General features: G+C 36.1%; 1 protein-coding gene across 1 annotated transcript in view; it reads left to right on the forward strand.

Moving 5' to 3' along the window:
* Window positions 1-19,254, forward strand: part of CFAP43 (cilia and flagella associated protein 43) — a 100,268-nt gene extending 81,014 nt beyond the window's left edge. The window contains exons 29-38 of the mRNA XM_030865545.2: window positions 2,511-2,618; window positions 4,181-4,267; window positions 4,954-5,042; window positions 6,661-6,874; window positions 7,973-8,085; window positions 9,556-9,715; window positions 14,255-14,419; window positions 16,241-16,321; window positions 17,522-17,675; window positions 17,863-19,254. Coding sequence (XP_030721405.2) covers window positions 2,511-2,618; window positions 4,181-4,267; window positions 4,954-5,042; window positions 6,661-6,874; window positions 7,973-8,085; window positions 9,556-9,715; window positions 14,255-14,419; window positions 16,241-16,321; window positions 17,522-17,675; window positions 17,863-18,029 — 1,338 coding nt within the window. The 3' untranslated portion in view covers window positions 18,030-19,254. The remainder of the gene's footprint in view (window positions 1-2,510; window positions 2,619-4,180; window positions 4,268-4,953; window positions 5,043-6,660; window positions 6,875-7,972; window positions 8,086-9,555; window positions 9,716-14,254; window positions 14,420-16,240; window positions 16,322-17,521; window positions 17,676-17,862) is intronic.
* The last annotated feature ends 656 nt before the right edge of the window (window positions 19,255-19,910 follow it).

Consider the following 19,910-nt stretch of genomic DNA (forward strand, 5'->3'; position numbering starts at 1 on the left):
AGACTATAATAAGCTCCGTGAGGGTAGGAACCGAGTCTGTCTTGTTCATTTTTGTATTTCCAGCAACTAGCAAAGGGCTGGGCTCATCTTGTATGTTGAATGAATGAATAATATACATGCCCTAAAAGATCAGATGAAAAATCTGACTTAATCTGATTCAGCAGTAAGAATATAAATGAAGCATACAATAACTTAGAAGCAAGAAGACCAAGAATGAAGGCTTTAAATTCTGAGGGAAAATTATTCCTAACATTAGATTCTATACCTGACCAAACTATCAACTGAATGTGAAAGGAGAATAATATTTTGAGAAATGCAAGGTCTCAAAAATTTATATGCACCCATTCTCTGGAAGCTAATCTTCTGGAAGATGTATCTCTGGAAGATGTATCTCTGGAAGCTAATAATCTGGAAGATGTATCTCACCAAAGCAAAGGGGTCAACCAAAAAAGATGAGAGAGGTTAAGGAACCTCCAGGAGGATGTCTATTGTCAGGGTCCTAATAGGAATGGTACCCTGAAAGGGTTACATTTAAGAGAGGTAATGCAGGGACTCTTCACTGAGGTATGGGCAGGGTTAAGAGAAACAGTAAAGAATGGTGAAACAGCCAGAGACTAGAAACGATGGGAAGCCAGTGTCATCCCTAGAGTTAAAGAGGCAAGGGAAGGGCACTATTACCAGGACCCAGCAAGACCCGTAGCCATGGGAGAGGGGCTGTTCCTCAGTTGTCGTGGCCACAGATAGAAGAACATAATCACTGGCCCAGCAGGGAGGGGATGTATGCATATGGTAGTTAGGTGGGGGGAGATTGGGAATGAATGCTCCAGCATTAGTCTTAAGAGTGCGTTAGTCATAATGGCCAAAAAGTAGAAATAATCCGAATGTCCAACAACTATGAATGGTTAAATAAAATGTGGTTTATCCCTATAATGGCATATTATTCAGCTACAAAAAGAATGTAATAATACATTCTACAACATGGATGAACCTTGAAAACATGCTAAGTGAAAGAAGCCAGACACTCTAGGCCACATAGTGAATGTTTCCATATATATGAAATGTCCAGAATAGGCAAATCCGTAGAGACAGAACGTTAAAGTTAGTGGTTGCTTTGGGCGGCGGCGCGAAGGCCTCTGGGAGGTGTGGGGAGAAATGGGAAATGGCTGCTAACGGATTTCTTTTAGAAGTGATGAAATATTCTAAAATTGTGGTGATGGTTGCACAACTGGGAATCTGATTTTTAAAAACCATTGAATTACAGACTTTAAAGGAGTGAATTGTATGGATCGTGAAATACATCTTAGTAAAGCTGTTATTTTAAAAAGATAGAACATCTTTTCATACAAGACAATGAGGAAACTATCAAAGACTACTAAGTAACATCAAAAGGACTCAGGAGTCAACTTTAAAAGTTCCCCTAAATGGGACAATTTAAGATTCAACGATAATAATAATTGCAATTAACTGAAACCTATCAAATTTGTTAGATTAATGAATGTGTGATATTTTAAAAATAAAAATGCCATCAAAGGAGAACAACAAATTTATTATCTAAAAACTAATAAAGAGAAAGTGTCAAGTATTTACTGTTTTCCTGTATGAACTACACTGCTAGGTAACCAAATAGATAGGGAGAAGCATCCCTTTATAAGAGGATTTCAATCAGTAAGTGAAAAAGGAATGATAGAAATATAACATCACCATTTTGCAGCTCCCAGTGGATTAATGGACCCGAGCATTGAGATCTACAGTTGCTAACATCTCAAAAAGAAAGACAACTTGATACTACCTGTTTCCTGATCAAAAAGCACAATATCCTTTATGATCTTCATAAAAGGATCAAACATAAGTCTGATCTGTCCTCTGATTCAGCTGCCAATTTTCAGGAAATACATGGGATAAAGGACTCTGAAAAACTTGCCATAAGTGTGGAGTTAGCAAAACCCAGACTAGGTGAAACTACAGATAACTGCAAATAAATGTGAGGAAAAGAAAGGGCTGAAAGGGAACCTGTGGATTATAAGAGACTTTTAAAATGTGACAGTTTTTTCACCAGCATGTTATACAATAGTGCCTAGAGATACATATTTGGGTAATAATACTGCAAAGAAACATAAAGAGGTGATTACTATAAAAGTCAGGACAATGGTTATTATCGGGGTTGAGATTAGAATGGGGACACATGGAAAGGGCTCTGGTAAAGCGGTAAAGTTCAGTTCTTAATTGAGTGGTGATTACAAGGGTGTTTTGCCTTTATAATAACTCATTCAACTGTACATTTGTTTTACGTATTTTCCTATGTATGTGTTTTATCTTACAATGAAAATTGAAAAAGGTAAAAACAACTGAGCAGTTATTGCAAGTTTATATTCCCTTTTTCTTAAAAAGAATTTCTCTTGCTTGTATGTCATAAACTTGCTTGATGAGTGCCAAGTCTGTGACCCTCAATAGGAAATCCTTTCAAAGGTAGGCATATTGATCATTTTCCCCCTTTTTAAATATTTCTGCAGGAGGAATTGAAAATAAACAACCTTGTGTTCTCCTTACTGTTGGATGAAGAAATAAGCTCCAGAGAAGCCTTCCTGAACAACTACCTTGCAAGGAAGCAGGAGGAGAAAGTAAGTATAGTGTCTGATACCTGAGTACAAGCATCTTCTGACAAAGGGGATCCCTCTTAACAGGAGCTCACATGCCTAGCCCCTTCCTTCCTTCTACATTCCTACTCAACTGTGTGCTTTCCTTGGCTCCCTGTCTGGGACTTTGCCCCAGGGTCAGATGAAAGTGCCCACTCCAATCTGTTCATAAAGTTATGTGATTCTGCGTCTGCAATCATTTAGTCAAACGAACTATGTAACTTTCATATGACATATGGTTTATAAAATGAGGCCATGTGGCTTCATGGTTGAAGGGGCCCACTTTTAACCACTGACTAGCTATGGGACCTTGGACAAGGCACATAACCTTTAAAGCTATTTTCAAGCTCTTCTCTAGGGAATATTGTTCTCTCTGGACCTTTTGGCACCCTAAGTTTCACTAAATATATAAGTAATGGGTTAGCTTATAGAATGAAAAGCTGTCATATTTTGAAAAGCTCAAATAGGAGCATGAATAGATATGTTTCATTAAAGAGACAATGAATACAAAATACATGTCACATGATAATTTTCAAAAGATGTCAGCTTTTATTAGTATTAATAAATGACATTTATGAATGATATAAAGTATCAAATGACATATGTAGCTGTTGTTGCCAAGAGTCTGTTAAAGAGCATATGCAAAGCACCTGCTAAATACAACCCTACTCATAACAACCCTACAGAGTACGGGATTTCTTTTGTAGATGAGGAGTCCATCTCAGAGAGACTGGTAACAGGCTAAGTCACTCACTAGTGTGTGACATACCAGAAACTGGAACTGTAGATATAAATAAAGACCCTCCAAATGAGAATAAGCAGACTATTTATTCAGAGCTTGGTATAGTAAGGGAATCAGCCACCATCACTTGTGTTTGGCAGACACTCAAAGGCAGGCAGGGGATGAGAAAGCTTTATAATGAATAGAAGAGAGGGCTTCAGCTATTCCCTGATTCGAAGTTGTTGGCATGGAGAAGCCTGGAGCAAGTTAATTAGAAGCTTGGCAACCTATGTGCTTGGTTTAGGAAGGAGCTTTGGCTTTCTCTGGTTGGTCCTAAGTTGAAAATGGTGGCAAAAATTAGGAAAGCTGAAAGTTATTGACCAAGTCCTGGCGGTTTAGGGCCAATCGCTGCAGAGGCTGTGGTTTCCCTTCCTGGCTGGTTGTAGGTTATGAGTCAGGGCTCTATCTTTATATACGGTCTGGCTGTTGTCCATTTATATATTCAGTCTCTCAGAACCAAGGTCCATGCAACTCCCAAGCCTGTGCAATTTCATCATCCATACTGCCCTGCCAAGAGTGTAGTGTGCTCCCTAGTCACTTACACACTCGCATACAGAGCTGGCTACCCTTTGAAACAGGTGAGTGGATGTTTGTCCTTTCAGTCTCCAGTCAGTTTGCTTTCTTCTGTGAATGTTATCTGTAATCGATACTTCACTTCACATTTATCTTGTACTAGGGAATTCCTTGTTCTTTTCAGTATCCCCAATATTTTTGTTTATCCTGAAAGATCTCCAGTTCCAATCTTCTATTCCCGATGTTATTATAGAGCCAGACTACAGAGGCCATCCGGAAATCTAGAGAAGACCACGATATGTACAAGGAACACTACGACAACTTACTGGCGGAAGACAAAGTGAGAGCTGTTGTCTCACCCACTCGCTAATGCAATAGAGTTGATGCTGCCTGGATTTGGGGAAGATTAAGAGGGATATAATTTAATTTCCTCATAGATTTTTCTCCTACTGTAATCACAGTTACGGGTGTACTTCATTCTATGCCACTGTGTATTTCTAAAAATCACTGTGTAAAATAAATTTTTGTAAACTTCTCTTGTTCAAGCTCTCTCTTGTACAAAAAAGAGAGAGCACAGTTAGACTTTGGAGGTTTTTGAACTTCAGGTTGCAAGCCCCATTAGTTGGTTATGAAATCAATTTAGTAGGCTATGATCAGCAGATTTATAATGGAAAAGAATAGGATAGAAAAGCAAACTGAAGAATAGAATAGAACGGAATGGAATAAAATAGAGGTAACTTGCATGTTTAACAGGTAAATATCATTTTGTGAAACTTCAGTTCTGAATGATTTCTAAGACCTCTTATATGAAGTAATGTTTTAAATTTACTGAGGTGCTTCTTGTTCAAAGTAAATCTTTGTTAAATCCTTGCACAGTGAGTGGTCACCCTCTAACAAGGTTATAAACCAAGTTTTCATGGATTTTTAAAATCAAAGTGACACAACCTATATGTTAAAGAGTATTGTCAACAAATAAAAGCCTTCTGAACAAAGTTACAATCCTGTCAATGATATGTTTTCCCTTAGGTTCTAGATCGCAGCTTTAAAAAGGAATTTTCTGAAATTCCCAGTCATCAGGTGGATATACTCTACAAACTTTTTAAACGCCGACCAAGGTTTGTTTCCTCTTTGTTATCATGTTTTTGAGAAAAAAATTTGTAAGCATTATTAGATGTCAGCTTTTTCTCCCGATTAGTTTGTAATATTCAGTGTAACATCTTTTATGTGAAAATGTTCAAGTGTCTTGATCATAACTCAGTTTGTTAAAGATCATTCTTATATCTTACAGTAGGCAATGAATACTAAGGATTTCTTTTTTACTATTTAAAAATAGTTAAGTATCTAAGTAATCATAGTGCTATTATAGGTTCTATTTTATACATGAAAGTAGCTCCTTGTAAGACACAAATGGCAGACAGATTTATAAACTGTTTTTCCCAAGATGTGTTCCAGCAAGTATGAGTCCCTTGCAGTATTAATTGGAATTACACATAAAAGTCTTCCAGGACAAAATAAGTTTAAGGAAATACTGGGCTGAAAAAGATAAAAGATTTTCTTTACTGAAGAACATTTCAGAACTTTTTGTAGCCTTTGCATCCCCAAGTATTAGAAATAGAGTAGGAAATGTTTTCCAGACTTATTCGACCACAAGTACCCTTTCCTCGGAGCATCTCATGTGATTTGTGTTCAAGATAAAGTTTGAAAAATGCCAGTATAAATGATTGAAAATAACCATTATCCGAAGAGTTCTAAAATATCTGATTTTTATACCGAGAGTAGCATTAGAACTACATTTCACAGATTTCCAAATTTTTATCAATTCAGATTTCCATAATTTTTAATCAGACATAATGTAGGAATCATGGAGTTTGTCACAAAGATATAGGCTCATTTGTGTCTGAGATGCAAACTCATTCTCTCACCTTTGACAGGTTACATGCAACCTGAGGAATTCAGTCTAGAGTAAGCCTTATGTCTTTTTTTCCCTATTTTTAAAGGAGTGAGTTACATAAGCCTGTGAAGAAAGAAGTGAGACCTCCCATATACTGGGAGGCAGCAGTGGAAAAAGCATAAACTCTATTGTCCAACAGAATTAGCTTTAAATCCTAACTCCACATCTATCAGACCTATGGCCTTGGCCAGTCACTTCTCTCAGAGCCTCGCTTCCTTCATCTAGAAAAAGAGGATAACAATAGTAACTTCACGGCGTATTGTAAAGCACCTTGAGAGTGAGTGCCTGGTACAAATCTCTGTACCCTTCTCTTCCCAGCTGCAGGCCAGGGAAACAAAAATAATCCATTAATGTAGATAAAAAGAGGCACTTCTCCAGTTGCACATATAGCTGAACATTCTCCAGGCTACTCACCTGCAACAAGGATACCAGCAGAGGATGTATGGGGCAGAACCAGGGGACATCCACACTTCCCTCAGGCATTTACTTACCTGCTTAAAATGCCCAGAAGGGAGACATTTTCTCGTGCAGGTAAAACTGCCAGTGCTGACAGAAACTGGGGACATCTATAGTCCAGCCGAGGTCATGTCTGGGGATCCAGAGGGGATGGAAGAAGGTCCAAGTGGGTGCTTTTCTCTTTGGGGTAATCCACCCACTAGCCACAGGAAACTGTCTTGCAGTATCACACCTCTGCTAAGGGTTACGTTAATTTAACAGTGATTTTTTTTTTTTTTTGTATGTGAGAATGTGAAAGGTTGATGGGCTTTTATTGGTAATACCAGGATTCACAAACAAAAAGTGCACTCAGATACGACCAGTCTTGTGCCTTTTGGAGAGCGACCAGGATCTGGGAAATTGAATAAGGATGCCTTTGCCCAGTTAATGAAAGCCATGGATGACTTGGACAGTATTAATAACATGCCACAAGGCTTGGACCCCTCCGTCTGGGAACATTTCTGCATGACCAGACGAGCGAAAGTGGAAAATGAACAGAAAGTATATAATAACATTTTATTATTTTATTTCATTTCATTTAGTGTACTAGTATCAAATATATAGTTTACGGTGGTCAGTGCTTCTAGAAAGGCTAGTTATTTAGGTTTTCGCACTAGGGTAATAGTAATATTAATAATAATGATAAAGAAATAAAATATTAACCTCAGTCCTATTGAAGGCTAAGTACTTGTAGGCCCAAGTTGACGGCCACTAGCCACACGGGGTTATTTTTTACTTGAAATAAATGTGGACAGTCCTAATTGAGACATACTGTAACTGGAAAATACACACAGATTTAGAAGACTTAGCGTGAAAAAAAGAAGGGAAAGTGTCTTAATATTTTTTATATTCTTTACAGGTTGAAATGATAATGTTTCGGATATATTGTATTAAATAAGATAATAAAATTAATTTCACCTGTTTCATTTCACGTGTATAATGTGGCTCCTACAAAATTTAAAATTACATATGTGGCTCGCATCGATGGCTCACATGACATTTCTCTTGGACAACACTGTTGTAGATACAACTTCTCCTGTCTGCTCTGGTCCTGAGTAGTCCTCATCCCTTTTTGCATAGAAGAATTATATTTCACCAGAATCAGCTTTATAGTTTTGCTAGAATATTTTGTTAATGTAACAAAGGTTAGCAATTTGAGAGTGTGTTTAATTAGGAAGAGACTTCTTCCTCTTGCTGCTTCTTGACCACACCTTGCCCCCTGGCCCTGCCACCAGATTACCTAAATTGTGTGCCGCATGCGTCAGGCTGTCATATTTTTGTTAAAGTATCTATGATTGTAAAACTTTATCTAAGATGATAAGATATAAGAAAAATTCTAGTTGCTTGCGTATTGTCTTTCAGTGAGAAGCAAATTTGATACTTTTCTAATTATTCATGGGATGTACCATGTAAGTTTTGGGTTTCTTATATTACATAATGGCAGGATTTAAATTTTGGTTTATTTCTTAGAAAGTTGGACTTGTTAAGGTTTTGTAACAAAGTTAAAAGATGTATGTTTTTTAAAGTTCTTTAAAGTTAGTTTGCTTTTATTTCTAAAGCTCCGTATGTTCTGAGATGTTGGTGGTTTGGTTTCTTCAGGTAAAGCAGAAAGCAGCTGGCTTAATAGAAATGGTGGCTTTCCTCCAGAGGAGAACTGAGGCTGATGAGAAGGTGCAACATGAAATTGAAAAAGTACTCCGTGAGCTCACCCTGTAATTTGAACCTTTCATTCATGTTCATTTATTCAAAATCTAGGGCTAAATTAGGTTGTGTTATCATGGGGAGAGAATGCTGACTCACTGGTTTTCAGCTGGCACTGGCTTACCTATATTCATGGCTTTATAACTTCTCCTTGAGAAAGTGCATTTTGTTACATAAGACCTTATTTCAGAATGAAATTTGCCTACATGCTCCACTGTTCTTACTGCAAATGGTCCAGTTTTTTTTTACTCTTCAATTTCTGTTTTTCCCTTTTTTAAAATTTGAAGCATAATTGACTTACAAAATTAGTTTCAGATGCGCAACATAGTGATTTGATATTCCTATACATTACTCAACGATCTCCATGATAAGTCGTTACCATCTATCATCACACAAAGTTATGACAATTTTTTTTTTTTTTTTTGCGGTACGCAGGCCTCTCACCATTGTGGCCTCTCCCGTTGCAGAGCACAGGCTCCAGATGCGCAGGCCCAGCGGCCATGGCTTACGGGCCTAGCTGCTCCGTGGCATGTGGGATCCTCCCAGACCGGGGCATGAGCCCTTGTCCCCTGCATCAGCAGGCGGACTCTCAACCACTGCACTACCAGGGAAGCCCAAAGTTGTGACAATTTTATTGACTATATTCCCTATACTATACCTCACATTCCTGTGACTTAATCAAATAGGCAAACTTGGGGAAAATCTTTTATTTTAATCTCCTTCCACACGTGTTCCACAGAAAGAACATGTTTCTGCTGGTAAGTACTTTTAAGCTCAAGCCACACAAGCAAACTGTGTGGAAAATTAAGTAGATATCCAAGAAATTTCCATGTAGATGCCTAAGCAGCTAATATTTTTTCTTCAAGGGAGCTTGTTGTATTTTCCAGAGTAATTGGGATACTGTTTTAAGTCCTTGCTTCACTTTTGGCCATATTTACAGCCACATGGATAAATACTTCTCTGATGTTCCCAAATTCATCATTAAACATCATTTTCAGATCTAGGTGATAAGTAGGAATATGAATTACCTAAAAATAGATTTGATAAGTAGTATGCAGACTAAACGTTGTTAATATAATATCAGAGATCAATACACAAAGTCAGAACTTTAACAGATTTGTTATTTGGTAGCATCTCTGTTTTTTCCACTTACATTCAAAACCATATTAATCTTTTCTTAATCATGAAGTAAAACCTTATGAATGTGTTTCTGTCCATACCATTCTTTGAGCAGCCCAAATGTAATTCCACATCAGTAAGAAGAGGTATCATAGAGACCTCTAGGAAAGCTTGTCATTGGGAAAATATTTTCCACATTAATCTCCAGCATGTTTTCCTTCAACTTAAGGAAAATTAAGTTTGAATTTTATATTCAATTTTTATATCAGATATATTTTATCAAATTTATATATCAGATGATAGATGAAATTTGGAATATAAATGTATTACAACTACTTACTTTAAAGTTTTTTTCAATTTAGATTACAGGAAGACAAAGTGAAATTCCAGTTGAATTTGACAATCCAAATCCTCCTTAAACAAGGGCAAGTAGAACTGGAGAATTTCCAGTTACTGCTGGATTATTCTGATGCAATCCTCATCAACAAGAACATAGTTGAAGACTTGAATTCTGTGATTCGGGTAATTCTCATGCTTTAAGGAGAAAAAAACCAACATATCACCTGCTGTACCAAATATTTTTCATATTCTCCCATTTCTATGGTAAATCATTCTCATTCAGTTGAACCAGTGGTTGCTAACTCTCACTCTACGTTAGAATCACCTGAACAAGTTTACAAATGTGTCCAGACCCCACCCCTAAGCATGGACATTTTTTTAAAGCCTGCCAGGTAATTCTAAGGTAAAAGAAGTTCAGGACCACGGAGTTAAATGTTCATCCTAATATACATACTATTATTTTGTTAGAGTCAATCTCCTCACCTAATGATAAGTTTGATAAGCTTAGAGAATTGATTTCAGACCTTGCTTGTTTTCTGATATAAACATTTAATGTTATAAATTGCCTTCTAAGCACTATTTTAGCTGCATTCTGCAAATTTTGAAATTTTGTATTTTTATTTTCTTTCCATTTAAAATATTATCTAATTTCCCTTGTAACTTCCTATTAGAAGTTACTATGGGTTATTTAGAAGTGTGTTATTTAATTTCCAAATATTTGAGGATTTTGTGCTATTTGGGAATTATGTGCTAATGTTGCTATACATATTACTTTTATAAATGCTCTTAACCCACAATATATTGTTATTATTGTTGCTATAGATAGTTATCTTTTAGAGTGAAGAAAATAAGAAAAAAGCATTTTCTATTCCCCTCCAATTTCACTATTTCAAGAGATCTTTCTTTGTATAGATTGAAGTTTCTGTCTTGTATTATATACCTTCTACTTTAAAAACTTCTTTTAACAACTGAAGTGCAAGGCTGTCGGTAATAAATTCTCTCTGTTTTTCCTTGTCTGAAATTGATTCACCTCTATTATTGAAAGATATTTTGCTGGGTTCCCTGGATTGACCGGTTCTTTCTTTCTCCCTCTCATTCTTTTCACTTTAGAGGTGTTCATCTTCTTCTGGCTTACGGAACTTCTGACAAGATGCCTACTATATTTTTTTAATCTTTGTTCCTCTTAAAATAATGTGTCTGCCTTTGAGATTTTTCTCTTTATCTTTGGTTTTCAGCAGTTTGAACATATGTCTAGGAGTGTGTGTGTGTTTGTGTGTGTGTGTGTGATCCTTTTAATGTACTGTTGACTTTGGTTTGCTAATATTTTGTTCATGATTTTGGCATCCATGTTCATCAAGGATATTGACCTGTAATTTTCTCTTCTTGTGGTGTCTTTGGCTTTGATAATCAAACAGGGTAATGTTGGCCTCATAAAATGTTTGGAAATATTCCCTCCTTTTCAATTTTTTGTTAAGTGTTTGAGAAGGATTTGTATAAGTTCTGGTATGTTACATTTTCACTTACATTCATTTTAAAGTATTTTCTGATATCCCTTATTTCTCTTTTGACCTCACTGATTATTTAATAATGTGGTGTTGAATTTCCACATATTTGTAAATATTCCAGTTTTCTTTCTGTTATTGATTTCTAGTTTCATTCCCTTGTGGTCAGAGCAGATACTTTGTATGATTTCCATCTTTTAACATGTATTAGGATTCATTTTATGGCCTAACATGTGATCTGTATTTGAGAATGTTCCATTTGCACCTGCAAATAATGTGTATTCTGCTGTTATTGAGAGATGAATTCTGTATATGTCTCTTATGTCTAATTAATTTATAGTGTTCAAATCCTCTATTTCTATATTGATCTATATTGATCTATACTTGTTCTATCCATTAGTGGAAGTAAAATATTGAAGTCTCCAATTATGGTTATTAAAATGTCTATTTCTCCTTCAGTTCTGTCAATTTTTGCTTCATATATTTTGAAACTGTTTTTAGGTGCATATATGTTTATAATTGTTATATATTCTTGAAGGATTGGCCTTCTATCAGCATATAAAAGACAATTTTTGTGTTAAAGTTTATTTTGTCTGATGTTAGTATAACTATTCCAGCTGTTTTTTGGTTACAGTTTGCATGGAAGATATCTTTCCATCCTTTCACCTTTGAGCTACTTGTGTCATTGGATCTAAAGTGAGTCTCTTCTAGACAGAATATTATTGGATCTTTTTTTAATCCATTGTGTCTATCTTTACCTTTTAATTGTAGGCTTTAATGCATTTACATTGAACGTAATTACTGGTAAAGAAGAACTTACTGCTGTCATTTTGGTATTTGTTTTCTGCATGTCATATTTTGTGGTTGTTCAGTCCCTCCATTATTGCTTTCTTTAGTAGATAATTGGGGTTTTTTGCAGAGTACCATTCTGATCCCCTTCTCTTTTCCTTTTCCCTATACCTTTCCTTTTCCGTATGCTTTCTTAGTGGTTACCCCTGGGAATTACAATTGACATCTTAATTTTATAACAGACTAGTTCAAATTAACACCAACTTAGTTTCAGTAGTATGCAAATCTCTGCTTCCATGGAGCTCTGTTTCTCCCCCAGTATGTTATTATTATCATGAATTACATCTTTATATACTGTGTGTCCATTAACATAGATTTTTAATTATTATTTTATGCATTTTTCTTTTAAACCACACAGGAAAAATAGAGTACTTACAAACAAAAATACAAGAATACTGGCTTTTATATTTACCTGTGTAGTTACATTTTTTATTTAGGTTGTTTTTTATTTATTTCTTCTGGCTTTGAGTTACTATCTACTTGCTTTTTATTTCAGCTTGAAGGACTCCCTTTAGCAATTCTTGTAGAGCAGTCTAGTAACGATGGACTCCCTCAGTTTTTGTTTATCTCAGGAAGTTTTTAATTCTTCTTCAATTTTTGTTGTTAGGGTAAGAGCAACAACCATCAGATTTGTTGATGGACTGAATGTGAAGGGTCAGGTAAAGAGAGGGATCAAGAATAAATCTTAATATTTTGGCTTTTGAGCAACTGAGAAGGTGATGGTGTCATTCACTGACATGAGAAAGACTGAGGAGATGTAGCCTTGGCTGGGGACATAGGATGAAGAATGTTGGCTTTTGTTAAATTTGAGATACCTATAGAACACCCAGTGGAAATATCTAATAGCCAGAATTCAGGGTTGAGATACATATTTAGGAGTATTCTATATGTAGATCACATATATTTAACTACATATGGACTATTACATATAGATATCTGCATATAGATAATTTATGCCACAAGATTGCTTGAGACCACGTAGGAAGTGGGTAGATAGGAGGAGGGCATTTGGGCCAACACCCGAAGTCCAATTCTGAAAGATCTAGCAGAGAAGGAGTTAAGTGAGGAGACTGAGAAGGAGCTGCCAGTGAGATAGAAGGGAACCTCGAAACCATGAGAGAAACAGTTCGGAGGAGGAGGGAACCATGCACTACGTCAATTACTTGACAAGAGCAGTCTTAGTGGAGGGTTGGGGCAGGAGCTCAATTGCTGATGGCTGAAGAAACAATATGAAGTGAGGAAGTTGAGACCAGGACTATAAAATAAATCTTATGACAAAGTTGACTGAAAGGAAAGGAGAGAGGAGATGTGGTAGTTTGACAGAAGTGTTTCTCAACCTCAGCACTACTGACATTTTGAGCTGGATGATTATTTGTCGGGGAGAGATGTCCTGCGTATTGTGTGAAGTTTAGCAGCCTCCCTGGCCTCTACCCACTAGATGCCAGTAGCAATGCCCCCCTACAGTTATGTCAGCCAGAAATGTCCCCAGACATAGTTGAATGTCCCCTGGTGGGGCAATATTTCCCACATTTGGGAAATACTGCTCCAGAGAAATGCTTGACCTTAAGATTTTGGAACTGGCGATGACAAGATCAAGGGTATGATCATGGGAGCTGGGTGGCTGAGCAGGATAGAGAAGAGAGCATTGAAAGTGGGAAATTCAAGGAACTGAGCCCAAGCAGTGACCAAAAGATGAAAATAATTTTTAGAAAGAGTAGCAGTTGGTATAGTCTAGTGGCATGAACTTGAAAAAGCTAAGTTCTTGAAGGAGAAGGGAGGAAAAATATAAAACATTAACTGATGGAACTCACATACAAATTTATTTTAGAGACATAGTAGTTTCACTGTTAGCAATCTGGGAGAACAACTCCATGAAAATATTCCTGAACTTCATGTAGGCAATTTGAAATGAAGTACAAAATATCTAGGTGTTTAAATATCATATTTAACCCATTGAATTTTTTTGCTTTTCCACTAGCTACCAACAAGATACTGCTGTGCCTAGCTGCATTAAATTACAATCCTTTATCTATAGTGTCAAGAAGCAGGGCAGACTAGGGGTATAAACACATACAGATTGGTAGATCGGTGATGTCAAGAGGAGTTCCTGCCTAATCACTGACATAAAAGTAAATTGGCTATGCCATTCAAATGTATCTTACAATCCCTTCTGTTCAGTAACTACCATGCTTTATAGTGATCAGATTGTGCCCATCAAGTAATTTTTTAATATCTACTACATTTTAAGAAAGAGGATAGAATTATCTCTGCATTCCAAGCGTTTTCTAAGAAAAGCATTCAGCTTCAAATATTCTGTATCCTGTATGCAGAATCGTATTATATGAATATCGGAATGTACTTTTTCTTTAAGACTCAAGGACAAAAGAAAGTTGCTAGCATGATGGAAAGTAAAGAAGTCCACAAAGGAATATTTCAGATCGAGTGGGAACATAAGAAAATGGAGATGGAAATGGAAGATCTAAATCAGAAGGCTCGGGATATTCAGATGCTGTTTTTTTCAAGAGATCGTCAAAAGGTAAGTTCTCCCTGCCCCCCACTATATAATTTTAATTTCATTCATTAATGTATTCATTCATTCAACCAGTATTGAATAAGAAGCCTCTGTGACGTCAAGCATGTTCTATGCCAGAAGTAGTTCATAATGTGACTATGAATTCTGTCTGTTTCTTCTGGTAGTTTACATTTGCTGCCTCTGGTTCTTTGTGACCCATTCAGTAGTATAGTTCTGTTTTGCAGCTCACCAAGAATTTCCTAATTGTCAAATCTCGTGGTCCCTTTCCCAGTCATAACCATCCCTGTAGCATTTGTCCATCTTCTGTTTTTTTGGGGCCGTGTGGCATGTGGGATCTTAGTTCCCTGACCAGGGATCGAACCTGCAGTGGAAGCGTGGAGTGTTAACCACTGGACCGCCAGGGAAGTCCATCCATCTTCATTCTTAATTGCCCATTGTTTTGGCTTTAATCATCCCTGTTTTCTCCTGTATTTCTTCCAACATGTCAGACCACTCTGCCTCTTCTCCTCATTTCTCTTTTGTTTCTCTTAAGTATAGCTATTTTTAAGATTCTGCCCCCAGCTCTGTGTTTCTTTCCATGCCCTCTCCTTTGATGATTTCTCTTTTTCTGACTTTCATGATCACTGCTAAGACTCATCCAAGCTTTCTGGACTCCAATTAAATTCCAATTCCAATCTAAGCTCTCTGAACCTGACCTTTCTCAAGCTCTATTTCTGTATTTCCTACTTCCCAACAGCTCCTCTTCTTATTTTGCTTATTTCTGTTCTTTCAGCCATTCACTCAGGGTTAAAGTTGTTGTCCTCTTTGATTCCTCTCTTTCCCTTGTCTTCCAAGTCTTGACTAGTTTATCCATTTACTCCCTCATTCTCTATGCCCACTGCCTTTACCTTGCTTCAGTCCTTCCTTTTCAATGGTTTAGAGTATTTTATAATAATCTCCTAACTAGTTTCTTGACCTTGGGTTTTTCTCTTCTAATTATACCGTATACTGCTGTCACATTCCTATTCAGGTCTAATAACATTACTACTCTGCTCAAACATTTTAAAGTTCCTCTTCTTACCTGGCACATGAATTCTGAAATCCTTAAGTGGCGTTCAGTGTCCTTCAAATTATCTTTTGAAATTCATTCCCACTGTTCCTCTTACACATCAGTATTCTCAAACCAAACTGATTTTATATTCCAGGATTCTACCTCTGTGCCTTTGCTTATACTGGTTCTTCTACCTGCAATATTTTTCCGCATTTTTTTTTCACATCCCTAATCTATCTGTTTTTCAAGGTCTGGTTTAAATGCCACCTCATCCATAAAGCCTTTTGATTTCCCCAGTTCAGAGAAACCATGGCCCAACTCAAACCACCTTTTAATTTGCATGTCACCTTACATACATTCTGGCAACTAATCATACTACACGTTCTCTTTTTGAAGAGAAGTCTCTGTCATGTTATCTATCTTGAAGTCTCTGTCATGTTATCTATCTTTGTTATCTCCCTCAGTATCTTTAACTGGGATATTGTTAGTATGGGACTTAGTGAGACACTCTCAAATGAGACACAATAAATATTTGGTGAGTTGAATAAGTGAATGAATGAATGAGAAGATAAACTCTAGGCATTTGTAACTATTAGTATATAGATGAGTGTATCAATAGCCAAATATAAGTAAATAGCATGACACTAAAGTCAAGTCAATCCTAACTTGGATAGATAATTTTTATGAGAAACAGTAACTTTCAAAACTAAGATAATCTTTATAAAATTATCTACTGAAAGAAATAGAGAAAAATATCCTTACATACATTGTGGGTTTTTTTTTCCCTCTTAAAGTACCTAAATGAACCAAACTATGAGACTATGATTGCCATTCAGATTGGAGTAATGGAGCAAACCATTGCTGTTTTAGATAAGGTAGGTCTCAAGGATACTGATCATTATAATTCCAGTAGTTGTGAAAGATTTGAACAAAGTAATAGTTTGCAAATCATGAATTCAAATAGAACCTACCAAAATCTTGCTCTTTTATACTGATATTCAGGATGTAATTAGAGGTCTCTAAATAGTGTCTTTGTAACTGTAACCAATGTGGTAGCCTGAAGCACTTCTTTTTTTTTAAATTTTTATTTTATATTGGAGTATAGTTGATGAACAGCGTTGTGTTAGTTTCAGGTGTACAGCAAAGTGATTCAGTTATACATATACATGTATCTATTCTTTTTCAAGTTCTTTTCCCATTTAGGTTATTGCAGAATATTGAGCAGAGTTCCCTGTGCTATACAGTAGGTCCTTGTTGCTTATCTATCTTAAATATAGCAGTGTGTATATGTCAACCCCAACCTCCCAATCTATCCCTCTCTCCCTTCCCCCAGTAACCATAAGTTTGTTCTCTAAGTCTGGGAGTCTGTTTCTGTTTTATAAATAAGTTCATTTGTATCATTTTTTTAAGATTCTGCCTATAAGCAACATCATATTATATTTATCTTTCTCTGTCTGACTTACTTCACTTGGTATGATAATCTCCAGGTCCATCCATGTTGCTACAAATGGCATTATTTCATTCTTTTTAATGGCTGAGCAATATTCCATTGTATGTATGTACCCCATCTTCTTCATCCATTCATCTGTCAGTCATTTAGGTTGTGAAGCACTTCTTTTAACATTTGAATTAACCCCTTGGGAGATATTAGAGTGTAGGTGAATTTCCTGTTTCACATTAGGTTACGTAAGATTTATGTAGTAGAAGTGTTGATAGTCTTTCCTTTGCATTGTAAAGGCTTTGTTTTACCCTAATTGCCTAACAATGCTCAGTTTTGAGTGTTTAACATACATAAGATGGAAACAAAGTAATCTCAAGGCTATGTGTTTTTTAAATCTTCTCTTATTTCTAAGAATATACAAATTTTTTTCTAAAATGTGTATCAACATACCATTCTATCTTTCAACAAATAATTTAAGTACCCACTATGTGCAGGTATTATGCTAGGTACTAGGGATATGATGGTAAGATGTCCTACTGATGACAATGTATTTAAATTTTAAGAATAATGTCTTTATAAAATATATTTTTTTCAAAATTATTTCTGTGGGGTGTCATGGGAACAAAAATTTCAGACCCACAAAAAGAATGTGGAAAGCTGCAAAAAGCTGCTTAAAAAACTGAGAAGGTACAGCAATCAAAAGGATGTAGCAAATTATACCCTAAGCTGCAATTTACGAGAAGAACTGGTGGCTGTCTCAGAGAGAAAAGACATCTGTAATGCAGTGGGTAAGATTTTTTTCTTTAATCAACTGTCAGTTTCTTTAAAAGTGATCATAATTCCTAAAATCTGTACAGTGGTTATAAAGCTACCAGTATTTGTTCCATATGTTTAATTGATTCTGAGTGCTGTTTCTGTATTTAAAAGTATAGATAATAATCCAAATAATTCCTTCTTCTTCATTTCTGGGATAAGGGTCTACACTGACTTGTGAAAAGATTGCCAAAGAACGATATGAAAACATGATGCAACAGCAAAAGTTAACAAAAATTTCAAAAGAACAAGCTGAGCAGATTTCAATACTACAGGCTGAAGTTGAAAGATTAAGGATGAAAACATTTCCTGCTTTCGTTCAAATGTAAAACTGCTGGTGGGAAACATAAGACCAAATCAGTCATTTTAAAAATAATTTCATTTGGTTAAAATGATTTCTGTCTCTCTTATATAAGGAAATTTAAGTAGAGTCTCCTCTTAGTGGCATATTTTTAATAGCAAATTGATTGAGTTTAGCCTTAGTCATTATAAAAATGTCCTGCATGAATAAATGTCTAAAATAACACGAATGATTTTTATTCAAGAATGAACACGATTTTAGCTCAGAATATATTCAAGATCTATTTTATTAAGTCTTAATTTGATCAAAAATTATTTTCACAGTAGTAATATAGAATGTCTTAAAGACAAAAAATTATTTTTAGCCACTACTGGTATTTCTAATTTTATAAAATTACCAGAAATGTTATGAGATTATGAATGATTTTTATCTTTTATACTTTTCTGTATTTCCCATTTTCTTCAGTAAGCATTTCTCTATCATCAGAAAAAAAATTAATAGAATGTTTAAGATGATTCCCTGTCCTACCAGTGGGAACGAGGGGAATTGTTTACTTTTACCAAGCCCTAAATCACTTGTAAATTACAACATATTTTCTTCCACATAGACGTTCTACATAAACATGACATAATCTTCTATATTCATATGTATTTGCAACAGAACTTAATTTTGTGCCCCACATGATAGTTTAGTAAACAGAAAAAAAGCATTTTCTCATTTTGTGATATTGTGATTTATAATAAGAAATATATATATTTGGTCTTCGACACCATTCCTGGCACAGAGATCCTAAAACCCCCGGAATTTCCTAAGTGATGAGAGAGGTACAGGTGTCTTGTTATGTTAATGAGGTGACTTTTGGATTGCACCTAAGGATGGGGGCTGTTTGCCAGGAGAACCAACCCTGTGTCCCAACCTCCCATCCACCCACCCACCCTTACGCACACCCACCCCCCACCCCCACCTCTAGGAAGGGTAAACGGGCTGGAAGTTGAATTGATCACCGATGACCAATGATTTAATCAATTGTGCCTATGTAATGAGGTCTCCATAAAAGCCCAGAAGGACAAGGTTTGGAGAGTGTACCCAGAGAGAGCAAGCAAGTCTGAGCTTTTCACCATAACTTGCCTTATGCATCTCTTCCATCCCGAGGTTCCTGAGTTAGATCCTTTTATAATAAAATGGTAATCTGATAAATAAAATGTTTCTCTGCGTTCTATGAACCACTCTAGCAAATTAACTGAACCCAAGGAAGAAGGGAATCTTGGGAACCTCTGACTTATTGCCAGCCGGTCAGAAGCACAGGTAACAATCTGGTTTTTCAAATGGCATCTGAAGTGGAGGGCAGTCTTGTGGGACTGAGCCTTTAACTTGTAGAATCTGATGCTATCTCCAGATAGATGTGTCAGAATTGAGTTGAATTGTAGGACATCCAGATGGTGTTTTGAGAATTGCTTGGTGTGGAGAAACAGACACACACAAAGGAATTTGGTGATCAGAATTCTTACATTTCCATGAAATAGTTTATCACTTTATTCATGTAGATGATGATAAATAAGTAATGAGAAGATTAACTGTTCAGAAAACTGCTTTGCCTTTCCATAGCCTATGGACTGCTGCATTCCAAGGTAATACCATTGGGATCATGAACCACAATCTCCAAAGGGTGTCAATGTCTCAATGTTCTGCACTTTGTGAATTAAATGTTAAGTTTAATTAGTAACACCATATCCAATGTACACTGGTGTAGGTAAAGCAAGAGAGCAATTATAAAACATTCTATTTGGAAAAAAAAATTTAGAAGTTTTAAAACCTTCTATTTAGAAATTGCCAGGATAGTACCATAATTGATCACCTGTATAGTGATCAGTGGTGGGAATGGTAAGGAAAATAGAACCAACATCATTTT

This window comes from Globicephala melas, chromosome 16, assembly GCF_963455315.2.
Source record: "Globicephala melas chromosome 16, mGloMel1.2, whole genome shotgun sequence".
NCBI classification, from domain to species: Eukaryota; Metazoa; Chordata; class Mammalia; order Artiodactyla; family Delphinidae; genus Globicephala; species Globicephala melas.